At 39.1% G+C, this 13,097-nt stretch overlaps 1 protein-coding gene across 1 annotated transcript in view; it reads right to left on the bottom strand.

Annotated features, from left to right (window-relative positions):
* Positions 1 to 4,521, bottom strand: part of HOOK3 (hook microtubule-tethering protein 3) — a 93,589-nt gene extending 89,068 nt beyond the window's left edge. Inside the window, exons 1-3 of the mRNA XM_014536719.1 lie at positions 4,443 to 4,521; positions 3,098 to 3,170; positions 509 to 559 (exon numbers count right to left, since the gene is read on the bottom strand). Of these exons, the coding sequence (XP_014392205.1) occupies positions 509 to 559; positions 3,098 to 3,170; positions 4,443 to 4,477 (159 nt within the window). The 5' untranslated portion in view covers positions 4,478 to 4,521. The remainder of the gene's footprint in view (positions 1 to 508; positions 560 to 3,097; positions 3,171 to 4,442) is intronic.
* Positions 4,522 to 13,097: the final 8,576 nt, after the last annotated feature.

The following is a 13,097-nucleotide window of genomic DNA, read 5'->3' as shown; positions in this document are numbered from 1 at the left end:
GGGGGGGGGGGGGGACAGTAAGGAAATCACATAGGTTTTTAAGTTGTGTTGTGTCCACTACAAATTTAAGGTAAAACTAGTTCCACAGCCTGATTTCACTCCCCACCCCCAGCAATGTCTTGACTGTTCTGATGCAGACTGAGAAGATAAACTGAGTTAATCAAGGGAGGGGGTTTCGCTAAGGAATGCAGTGGAAGTACATAAGGGAGTTGATTATAATAATACATGGACTCTAAACCACATTCACAAGTAAGGGAAGAAAGGAGAGAATAAATAGATGCAGAAAGCAAGATTTAACATAAATTAGTGTTTACCTACAAATTATTCATATTATAGTGAAAACTATTTATCCAGGAACCATATAATATGGTTGCTTAAACCACATTCTAGAAACTATGGAAGATAAACTGATTATTAATTCTGAGACAATTTTTCCTTTACTTGAAACTATTATAAAATTAAATTATCCTATAGTAATATTTCCAAGCAGAATGAGAAAAGTCTTTACCTCATGATTATAATCCAGGATTCCTTTTAAAATTTTCTTTAGATTGCTTATCTGTTTAAAGAGAGAGAAAACAACTGGATAAATCAAAATACAGTTTAACAAAAAATTTCTAAATAAACTAATCAAACAAGTTAATCATAAAGTAAATATATAAAAAAAATTTAATAGCATATTTGAATTACCATCATCATCAAAAAAGGACTCTTGATGGTCTAATTTATTTAAGATATTTATGTAACAAATTAAAGCTTCCAATAATATTAGAATTTCAATATTATGACCAAAATTGGACGGTGAGCGAGATTTAACAGTAAGATTAAATTATTCAGATTTTCTGCAGCTAAAGAAAAAATGTACCATCCTTAATGAAGACTTAGTTCAGTGCTGTTTTCCATAGAAAAATGGAGTTGCATCTTACATGGAGGTTAAGTTCTACCAGTAAAAGCATTAGGTAAAAATTACCCTTGGAAATCTTTTCTTTTTTAAAATATATTTTTATTGATTTCTGAGAGGAAGGGAGAGGGAGAGAGAGATATAAACATCAATCAATAGAGAGAATCATTGATCGCTGCCTCCTACATGCCCCCTATTGGGGATACAGCCCATACCCAGGCATGTGCCCTGACTGGGAATCCAACCATGACCTCCTGGTTCATAGGCTCATGCTCAACCACTGAGCCATGCCAGCTGGGCTACCCTTGGAAATCTCTTAAAGTAACCCACGATGTATATCTCCAAATTCCTCCACTGTCAGAAATGTCAGAAAATATTGATGTTTCTTCAATTGAGCACCAAAGCAAATATTTAAGAGCCATAAGGTTAAAAAGTAATATGGTTATATCTTGAAATGCTAGGATAACACTCTGCATTGCAAGATACTTGTGCTATAAGAAGCAACCTAGAAACAGAAAGGATGAGAGACCAACATACAGATGTCTCCCAACACTCACTCACTCAAGAAAACAGATCCAATGGCCATGTTTTCTGGGTGAAATGACAGAATCACCTGCACTATTTATTGTAAGCCATTACTTTTTCCTCTATTTTTTTTTTTTTTTACCCAATTCATATGGTTGGCATTTGTGTTAAGTTAAATGTGCATATAATATGATTCTGTCGATCATCTACTTAGCTGTTCCTAGCCAATATTAGTAGTTGAGGATGTCCTAGGAGGCAGCAGAACCTGTGACCATAAAATAAAAGAGGCTGAATCACGGCAATGTGATCCAATGGTTAACCACAGACATTTTTAATTAAAAACAAAACAAAACAAAAAAACCCTGAAAACTTTATTTAAAAAATTTTTCACATATAAACTAATGTTTATACGTCTAGAAAAACCTGGAGACATGAAAAATATATAATACTAGAGGCCCGGTGCATGACATTTGTGCACTGGAGGGAGGGTAGGAGTCACTCAGCCTGGCTTGCGCCCTCTTGCCATATGGGATCCCTTGGGGGATGTCCGCTATATAATACTAGAGGCCCGGTGCATGACATTTGTGCACTGGAGGGGGGGGTAGGAGTCACTCAGCCTGGCCTGCGCCCTCTTGCCATATGGGACCCCTTGGGGGATGTCCGTTGAGGGGTCCCTAGCTCTGCCGAAGAGGCGGGAGAGGCTCTCGCCACGGCCGCTGCTGCGTTTGCCAGCCATGAGCCCAGCTTCTGGCTGAGCGGCGCTCCCCTTGTGGGAGCGCATTGACCACCAGGGGGCAGCTCCTGCGTTAAGCGTCTGCCCCTGGTGGTCAGTGCAGTTATAGCGACCGGTCATTCCACCGTTCAGTCAATTTGCATATTAGGGTTTTATTATATAGGATACTTTATTTCCTTTATTTTAGTAGGTTCATTTTTTTCATATTTGAACATTTTAAATTAGAATGCCTTAAAAAAGCAATGTGTTCACTGGCCCTGGCTGGGGAGCTCAGTTGGTTAGAGCAGCAGTCGCCGATCTTTTGGACCTCAGAGACCACCAGTGGTCCGCAGAGCAACGGTTGGCGACCACTGGGTTACAGCATTGCCCCAAAATGCCAAGGTTGCAGGTTTGATCTCCAGTGAGGGCACATACAAGAATCAACCAATGATACATAAATAAGTGGAACAAGAAATCAATATTTCCTTCTCTCTCTCTCTCAAAATCAGTCAATAAAAATTTTAAAATCAATGTGTTGATTTCAATTATATTTCCTAATATTTTCTCATTATTAACACTAGAAATTACCATTACATATTCCATGCACTATCTTAAGTACATTACATACATTAACTTATTTATTTCTATGAAGTGGATTCTATCACAATACTCATTTTACAAATGGGGAAACTGAGGCATAGAAAAGTTAAAAGACTTTCCCACAGATAGTAAATGGCAGAGCTGTGATATGGACACAGGCACTCTGGCTCACTATACTTTACTACTTTCCATTACATTTTAGTGAGCAATTTCAGGTTACCTCCAATCTTCAAATCTAGATTATTTCACTAAAGACTACCTAAGTGTCTAAAGCTCACTGTACACATCTGATCAAAAATAAACAAATTCTATATACACCAAGTAAGAGATTAATTTACAGATAGAAAAAAAGAAAATACCTTTAGCCTCCAATTATCTCCCACTTCGGATTTGATTCTGTTTAGCCAATTTTCATCAAAATATACAGGATCTCTAAAAATAAGAAAAAGCTAGCACATTAAGATCATGTAGCTATCAAGCTAAAAAAAAAACAAAAAAGAAAAACAAAGAAAATTGAAACCCATCCCGTATCACCACTTAATTGCAACATAAAAATGTGTTTGCCACATATCAGTCATTGAATAGCTCAGTACATGAGACCAGATACAATTATAGAATTCTCTAAAATCAATTTGACTGTTTTCAGCTCATTAAAAAAATACATATTTTATCATAAAGACTAAAAGATAAAAAGTAATAACATAGTTATTATAGTTTAAAAACAAATTACAGCTAAATACACTAACTTGGAATTAACATAACTTGTAGACACCACACTAATATCTAAAAATTTAAAATAGATGTAATTTTAAATAGACAAAAGAAATATACTATTAAGGTTAAAATAAAATTTTCAACTAATATTTCAATGACCGCCATCATTTAATACTTCAAATGCCACCAATACCGTCTCTAAAATGTCAATTTTTAAAAATAATATAAACTGAGAACCTATTTTCTCAGATATAATACTAGGTGTTAGACAAAGTTGGACACCATTCCTATTTGCAAAAGGCTTAACATCTAAGATAACATTGGTGTGGACAAACAAACTGAAACAAGGACAGAACCTGAATATACTTATGGCTATTTTTCTTAGGAAAATCTCCCAACACTAGAAAGAAAGAAAAACAGAACAAAACTTTTTAGCCCAGCATGATCCTCATTTCAAAGGTTCTGAAACTGATGCTCTAAGAAATTATTTGTTGAAGACCACAGAATGTTTGTCTACGTTCTTGTTCACTGCAGTACTACCCAATACCTCTTGTCCGACACATAGCAGGTTCTCTATATTTGTGGACTGAAATGCAATTGGAAAGTGATAGCACATTCATTTAATAAGTTTCCAATCTACTACTTGGACAGAATATAGCAAGAACAGTAGTTTACAGCTTTCTTATATTCAGTATGACTTTTCTTAGTAATAAACTTTGACTCACTATGCAGGAATCTAGCCATAACTGTGTTTTGATAAGTAGTTACAATTTCAGCAATGTTTTCTAAGTAGCCCTTAATTGATGCTCTCAGGCTAGGATAAAACAACATAAAAGTAATTTTCTCCAAAATCTCAAAAGATTGTAGTTCTGCACAGATATGGACATAACAACTGATAATCTTACTGGGAGTGTTCTTCATGAGTAAGGAGCTAAAGATAGCTATGTCCTGACTGCAGCTAAAAAAGAAAAAATGAAAAACAAAACTTACAAAACCATTTCCTTAGATTTTGCCAGTACCAGCATATTTAGCTGTAACTTATGTATCAGTCAAATGCCTTCAGAGAAAACAAAAAAATTAAATTCTATTTCTATTGCTAAAATTATTTAAATACTGCAATGTTCTTATCGAACTTACCCAAATTAAGGTGGGGTCTAAAACAAACACTGTATTTTTATTCCATTCCTTAGTATGGCATTTTTATTAGCAAACCTTAGTATTTTTACAGATATTTTGTTTCTTAAGTCTATTTTCTTTTAATTACATAAAAATATTTTGGTTCCTTGTCATTAAATGTTTATTGGAAAGTTAGCTATACCCAAGGGTAATGGAAGCATATGTCTGCACAAAGATTTGCACACTGATGTTCACAGCAGCTTTATCAGTAATAAGTCAAAACTAAAATAACTCAGATGTTTATCAGCAGATGAATAGATCATTCAATAGCCATACAATGGAATATGTGCAAATTATAAGTACAGGCAAAAACACGTACATATCCCTAAATAATTGTGCTGCACGAAAAAAGCCACACCCCTTTCCTCAAAAAAGAAAATATACTGTCCATTGATATAAATTTCTAGAAATTGCAAATGAATCTATAGTGATAAGAAGGGAAGACAGGAAGGAGGGAATGAAGAGATTAAAAAAAATTTTTTTTAAGAGAAAGAAAGGGGGGAGAAAGAGAGAGAGAAAGGAAGAGAGAGAAGGAGAAACATGGATTTCTTGTTCCACTTATTTATGCATTCAGTGGTTACTTCTTGTATGTACGCTCACCAGGGATTGAACCCGCAACCTTGGCGTATAAGGATGACACTCTCTAACCAACTGAGCTACTTGTCTAGGGCAAGGAGACTTTCCAAAGTGACTGATATGATCATTATCTTGACTGTGGTGATAAGTTTCATGGGCATCTACAAGGTAAAAATCTATCAAATTCTATACTTTAAAAATGTGCGATTTATTGAATGTCAATTTAATTTCAATCAAGTTTTGAGAAAAAGAGGGTGGGAAATGCTAAAAGGAAATGAACTATCAAGCCACAAAAACACAGGGAAGAACCTTAAAGGCAATACTGCCAAGTGAAAGAGAAGCTGTCAAAATTCTGAGAAGTGCTAAATTAAATTACAACAGTCAAAGGGTGGAAGGAAAAGACAAGAAGGGGTTAACCAATTGACCACTGCAGTGCAAAAATGAGAAAAGACTGTTCACATGCCTTAGTGTATGTTGGAATTATTAAATTGCATGTAGAACATAATGGTTTCTTATGATCTTCACTTGTTAAATCAATACAGGCTTTCTTCTGGTTTCTTCAAGTGAGAGAAATCCTAACCAAACTAACTTAAGCAAAAAATTCAGCTACTGACACATACATGGAAAGCTCACTTAGCTATGTCCACATGCCCATAAATAATTTTTATTAAGAACTTCAATGAAACTCTCTAGACCTTTCAAAGGCTAAAAGTTAATAGGGCACCACTCAGAGGTGACATGATAATCACAAGATCACTGTGGTCAGGTCTCAAATGAGCCTTCTTGAGCTCCATCAAAAAGTGTGTGTGCCTGTAGAGCTGGAAAGATGTGCTATGTAAGTTCCACAAGAAAGCAATAGCAAACTACAGTTTTCAAGCATGAGTCCCTAATGCTAAAGGCACACAGAGTCTCTGAATGCAGGCACTTGAGCTGCTTCTCATTCGGGCAACTGTATAAGGCTCACTTTAAGGTGAGCAACAGCAAGAACTCATTTAGTGATGACACTGGTTCTCAACAGAAATGCAGGAAATCCTCATTAGTCATATGTAAACCTTTTCATGTCATCAGGCTGACAAGTGCTCAGGGCTTCAGAAGATACAAGTATCCCCCAAATTGCATCAAACCTAATGAATTCTTAAATTCACAGGTAATCCTTTATTTGGAAAATTCCCAGGTCAAAAGTTGAAGACAGCCTTACAACAATTATGTTTTCAAAGTACTTAGAAGGAAACAATCAGGTATGTTTTATATAACCCAAATAAATATTTCATTCCCTTAGTCATTCAGTAAACATGAGCATCCATCATGCAGATTAAACCATAAGAAATTGCTGCTATTTGACCATTTTTGATCTACAGAAAAAGGTCATTTTCATATGGCCCAACCAAACACCAGGCATTGCCCTAGGTTCGAGGATACAACAGTCATCAAAACAAATACCCTGCCTCTAGGTGGAGTTCACAGTGTGTGTGTGTGTGTGTGTGTGTGTGTGTGTGTGTGTGTGTCTGTGTGCGCGCACGCGTGCAGCAAATAATAAATAAACAAGCAAATACATGGCGTATCAGGTAGTGCTAGCATACTTTGCAGAACAATGCAACGGTTAAAAGGGATAAGAGCACAGGGGGATGCTTGTTGCTTATTTCACATGGGTGGTCAGGGAAGACCTTACTGTTACATTTCAGCATTATTGCTAGGAGTGAGTCTCCAAGATTCTTCTAGGATGGCAAAATCTGGTTACTAACATAAAAACTTCTGCCAAGCTTATGCACAAGAACAAATAATTCTGCTAAAACCACTGGAGTATTATAACTATTACAGCCCTAATTAAACTTGCAGTCAATCAAGTACATGCCATCAAAAGTACAGTGGGGCCTTGACTTACGAGTTTAATTCGTTCTGAGACCAAGCTCGTTAAGGAGCTCGTTAACTCAAATTACTCTGTCAACTCAATGCAAAAAATCGGCTGAGAGACAGCTGGTATCTCAAAAAACTGGTTAGTCGGGACACTTGTTAAGTCAAGGCCCCACTGTATTACTGCTGCTTACAGTTCTTATATTATGCACAACACATGTCATGTAAGCACTTTATTTTTTTGTCCATGTCTTCAATCTAACCACATATCCATGTATAAGAACATACAAAGAGATAAAGCAGTTTATTCTTACATTTTTTGGAGAACCTGGGCCATCACAACCCCACTCGTTAAATCTTCCACAGTCTGGCATGGTGCATCCACATTAAATGTCTGGATCTGAAGGGAAAAAAAGATTCCATGGTTAACTATACAGAAGACTTCCTAGGCTTCTTTTTGTGAGTACCACACCTTGGGAATTGTAGTAAACTGCATAAGGCAGAAGAGTTGGAAAGATTTTCCCTTATGGGAAATTTCCTGCAGGTTATTATTGTAAATTTTTCCTTTTGGCAAAAGAGAAATTGTGGAGGACACTGGGTGTCTTCTCAGCATCCATTCTACTCACAGATGATCAATCTAAGATCTGCTCTACCAATGACTGACTTAGGGATGTATTAATAAGGCAAAGACAATTTGGATCAAAGAGATGCAAGGGAATGCTTACTTGAACTTCTGGGAAAGAACAACCAATTTCCTCTTGATGTGAATAAATATGTTGCCTCCATTGCCGCTAGCAGTCACTTTGTGGCTATTAAGGGAATCCGTCTCCGGATGAGGCCAATGCAGTGGAGTGCAGAGAAGAGGTTTAGAAAAACTAAGTCCTGGAGGCCAAAATTAAGCCACTACCTTAAAAAACCTTGAAGTCTCCTGTTATGTGAGACAGATCTCTTGTTTAAGCCTGGCCAGATTGAGATTCCTTTTATTCAGCCAAAAATATGTATACAAATGTAGAAGTCACACTACGGTTAGGTTAGATATTCAATGCACTTGGATTTTAAATGTACTCTGAATTAGAACTAACCGTGTACTAGTCAACATGATGTGGCCAAAAAATAGTAGATATTATTTCCATGAGTAAGATAATACAGCTGAGCCAGCAATGATTACAGCCAGCAGCTCAGCCAGGACTTAGAAGGAAATAAATCACTGAGGACAGACAGATACAGGCCACGCTCTCACAGTTTATAGTTTATTGCTATTGGTATCTAGTAGGAAATGCAAACAGCAAGCACAGTTTAGAAGTGAGAGTGGGATGCAACCTAGGAAAGAAAAGAAGCTTAGTATGGATGGGGTAGACATTGGAGGAAGAGATAGCACAGGGAAAAGAACAAAATGGTGAAAGACAAGGTTAAAGAGGAAGCATTATTGTGCGAAACCTCATTGTCCATGTTAGGACTTGATCCTAAGAGCAATGGGGAGTAAGCAGCAGAGTGAGGGCACGCGATCTGCATTTTACAGGGGTGGGCAAAAGTAGATTTATAGTTGTTCATAGGGAAAATACAATAACAAATAATAATACAAAAATAAATTGTGTTTTGTGTACTCACAACTGTAAACCTGCTTTTGCCTACCTCTGTATAAAGATCATCTGATTCTGTTGAGAATCAGTATCATCATTAAATGAATTCTTGCTGTTGCTCACCTTGCAGTGACCTCAGAAATTAACACATCTGTCTTCACACACATTTTTATTGATTGGATTATATGTCTACAAGATATTTCAGGATAACAGTACAATAAAACTTAAATATAATTGCACCTGACTGCATTAAGGCCTAACATTCTACCTGGAGGGCCGTAACCTCTCTTTTAATTCCAAGAAACCATTTTAACACCACCCAATCTCCACATCACCCTCCCCCACAAAAATGTGAGAAGAGTAAAGCATGAGATCACCTGGAATTAGTTTCTAAAGCAGAGGTTCTCAACCAGGGCAACTTTACTCCCTGTGAAACATTTCTGGTTGTAACAACTGGATGGGTGCTATTGGTATCTAGTAGATAGCAGCCAGGGATGCTACTACTAAACATCCTATAATGAATGCACAGGCAGAGACTACAACAAAGAGCTAGCCAGCCCAAAACGTCAATAATGCTAAGATGAACAAACCCTGCTGTAGAGCAGTGGTTTTCAAAGTGTGGTCAGGCCCCAGGCTACTAACGATAGCATAAGAGCCACTTCTTAGATCTAAACTGAATGCAATCAGAACACAGAGGTGAAATTACTTGTCCAAAGTCACCCTCAGTTAGTATAAAACAAAAATCAGAATTTGAACCCAGGTGGCCTAATTTCAGAACCTATACTCTTACCACATTATACCAACCCCCAATTTTTTTAAAAAAATAAAGTTTTAAAAAGTGTATGTGCTTTAACTTTTGTACATCTGATTTCTTTACTTGTCCATTAGAGTACAAAAACTGTTTGAGAATGGACTTAGGCAAAGCACAGAGAATGGATTGGGGAAGATAAATTATACCCACCATAAAAATTATATCCTCCATAACTTTACACACTAGTGTGCTTTTTATAGGCTGCTAAACAAGTAATATGAAAATTATAGGGATATGTTAATGTTACTGGATTTCCTAGAAGAAATGCACTGAGCCTATGGGATGATGCTTTTCCCACTTAGCTTCCTGTCATTAACTGGTCACATCCCAGATTCTTTCTGGTTTTTCAGTCTCTATAACCCAGGAAAAAGCAATCTTTTCATGTACAGTTCAAGAAATTAGGCTTGACAGATGCAATAGGCAGGGCAAATTTTTCTGATAGGTAGGAATCCATTTTTGACTCAGAGGGTGGGGAGAGGAGGTAGGGTGGAAATTTTCAAGCACATCTTGCTGAACTTGCTTGTAGTATAAACTTTGATTTGGAATTTAAGCTTAAGATGTTTTCCATTGGTGGTGTGATACTTGGTCTTTTCATAAGCATTCCTCTTTCAAAAAAATTTTTGAAACATTTGGTTCTTGGGCTAGTAAACTCTTTGATACAATAGCAATTTAACCAGCATCTGGGGCAATGACATGTTCCACAGAACTGAATTCTGCACAGGTGACTAACAGCCATCCCTTTAAGTGCTGAGCTTTATTCTTACCATTTCTATTGGAAGAACTTCTAAAATGTACTATATACCTCGTACCTCCAAGTAAATGCTATGTAGTCAAACTTTTATTTCAGATTCAGGATCATAACTATGATCTTCAGTAACTGAACAAGGAGCCTCTGGAAGTATCTAAGACCTCAGCTCAAAGACTGAATCACTCAGACTGAACTTTGAGTTCTTACATCTTCTATGTTACTGACAGCTGTCTGTATTTTGCTGAGTGCTGCAGTTACCTTCTAACCTGCTGTGTGCAAAGTAACCACACAACCAAGTTGTCTGTAAATTTATATTCAAACTAGAGGCTCGGTGCATAAAAATTCGTGCACTTGGGGGTGGGGGGGGGTCCCTCAGCCCTGGTGGCCTGCCCCCTCTCACAGTCCAGGAACCCTCAGGGGTTGTCCTACTGGCCTCCCTCTGCGGGAGGGGACCGGGCCCATCAGGGGAAGGCGCCGCCCCCATTACCCCACAGCTGCTGCTGCCACCGAGGCTGCCTGCCCTAGGTCCTTGCAGCCACCACCGTGGCTTTGTCTGGAAGGACGTCGCAACCAAGTTGTCTGTAAATTTATATTCAAACTAGAGGTCCGGTGCATGAAAATTTGTGCACTGGGGTGGGGGGGGAGGTGGAGGCCTGCCCCCTCACAGTCCGGAAGCCCTCAGGGTATGTCCTACTGGCCTCCCTCTGCGGGAAGCGACCAGGCAGAGCAGGGGAAGGTGCCGCCCCCATTACCCCACACTGCTGCTGCCACCGAGGCTGCCTGCCCTCGGTCCTCGCAGCCACCGTGGCTTTGTCTGGAAGGACATCAGGAAGAATGTTCGGCTGTCTGGTCTAATTAGCATATTATGCTCTTATTATTATAGATAAATTATTGTCAATGGGAATCTTTTCTTTGGAGTGTATTGTATACAATTTTCCCTCCTGTTTAATTTTAGAATTGTGTTCAGCATTAATCTGGCCTCCATAAGGGGAGCTAGGAGACAATGTACATTTTCAGCTACCTCCCACATTTTCCACATAAACATTTATCCTGCTTTTTATAATGACAAAGAGAACAAACGTAGCATTAAACTCAACTTCCTTTGGAAACATTTCAATGTGCAATGTTTTATAATGTTTCCAAATCTTAGAATTGTACATCTCTGTGTGAACTCTGATCTCTAGAGTTGTCCATGATAATCTCTAATCTTCTCTTCTCCAGAAATTTTGCTTGATGAGCCTTCCAGTGGCATTTTTAAAAGCCTTTTCTACAATGCCTTATTTCTTGACCTCTCTCCACAGCTGATAGCCTGGATTACCTGTTTTGACATTTTACCAGATTCTATAGAGGTGCTCTCACACTGTGTGCTTCTGTTAGTATCCTCTTCAGACTTCCCTCTAGGATTCTTCCTCTTATTATATTAGCATTTCTCACACAAATAACTGCACTACCATCTTTTTGCAGGTGGCTCTGAAACACACCTCTTTGTTTCCATGACACCTCTTTCTAGACTTTAAACAATGCAGCCCTACTTCCAATTCAATTAGCTCCCTCATCTTTGCCCTCTTGCCTCTTTTTCTAGCGTGGAGGAAGGCTCTACTTTGTACAGACTCAAAAAACGCACATCTTAAGATCCTTAATCTTCTGTTTATAACCTCTGCCAAACCTCTCCCTTCCACAGTATCAAAGAATGTGATAATGTCTTTCCTCTATCTCTCCTCTGCCTAGTCCAACCTTGGCCACATTGTGCAGCTTATCAGTCTTTCTCGCCTCTAAAATACAGCAGTGAAACCCATCTCCCCGCCTGAAGTTGGAACCCATTACAGGTGTAAGCTGTAGGTCAATAGTATTGCAAACAATCTGAAATCCCGAGAATGGCCTAATATAAAAGTTAACGAGTATTATCAAGCTCTGACATTGTATGTATTGTTTCAAAAGACATAATTGGATTCATGGCGTAAGCCAAATTAGGAAAACCTCAAACTGTTTTTATTACATTTTTTACAACCAACCTAGGAATGCCCCTCTAACCTTTCCACAGAAGTGCCCCACACAGGAGAGTGACGTCTATACCCCAGGGATCTGAACTTGTAACCCAAGGCACCGCTAAAGGAATGTCTGACATTTTCTTTTAACATTATGAGTTCATCACCTCCATAAACATAGTAGTATTTTATTCTAAAAATGGTACCTAACATTTTCAGCTCTAAGACGAATGCTCCAAGAAAGAAGCACTAGGTTTCCCCTGTGGCCCTGACAACCTGTGCGCACACACACCAGGCACTGGCACCGCCGTGCGGGACACACACACAGGCCTGGGGTTTGTCCAGCTCTTGAAGAGGCGGCTAAAGGCACACATGTTGGCATCACAATCGAACACATGTTTACATGAAGACGTGAGGATCTCCACAGACGTTTGGCAATTTAACATCAGGATTCCACAACGTTGCCAGTGAGATGTCGAGTTCCACTGCTGACTCCCAAATACCTTCCCGATGTGTGTTTTATCTTCACTGCCTTTAATTACCGCCTCCACACCGCTTCCTTTCTCATCGCCACAGCGCATCTCGAATTTTAAACAGTGTTTCTGGGTGCCTTTTTGTCTTTTTCCTACCATCCCTTAAGAGCACTTCCCCTTTTCCAGGGGGCCGGCCCAGCCCTCCAGGGCTGCGCTCCATCCTCCGCGAACCTCACAACAAAGACGAGGAGCGTCGCAACCAGGGGTCCCGAGTGCCCCCGGCGGCGGCCCCGGAGGCGGAGGGAAGCAACGCTTCGGTGTCCTGGGAGCCGCGAAGCGCCAGCGCCTCATCAGCTGCAAACAACCCTAATTACAGTGCCGCCTGCACCCCATCATTAGCCTCCACCGGGCCCACACCTCCCGCCCGGGAAGTCGTCCTCGGACC

Source organism: Myotis brandtii, unplaced genomic scaffold (assembly GCF_000412655.1).
Source record: "Myotis brandtii unplaced genomic scaffold, ASM41265v1 scaffold103, whole genome shotgun sequence".
Taxonomy (NCBI): Eukaryota; Metazoa; Chordata; class Mammalia; order Chiroptera; family Vespertilionidae; genus Myotis; species Myotis brandtii.
This window is presented reverse-complemented; position numbering and strand designations above follow the sequence as displayed.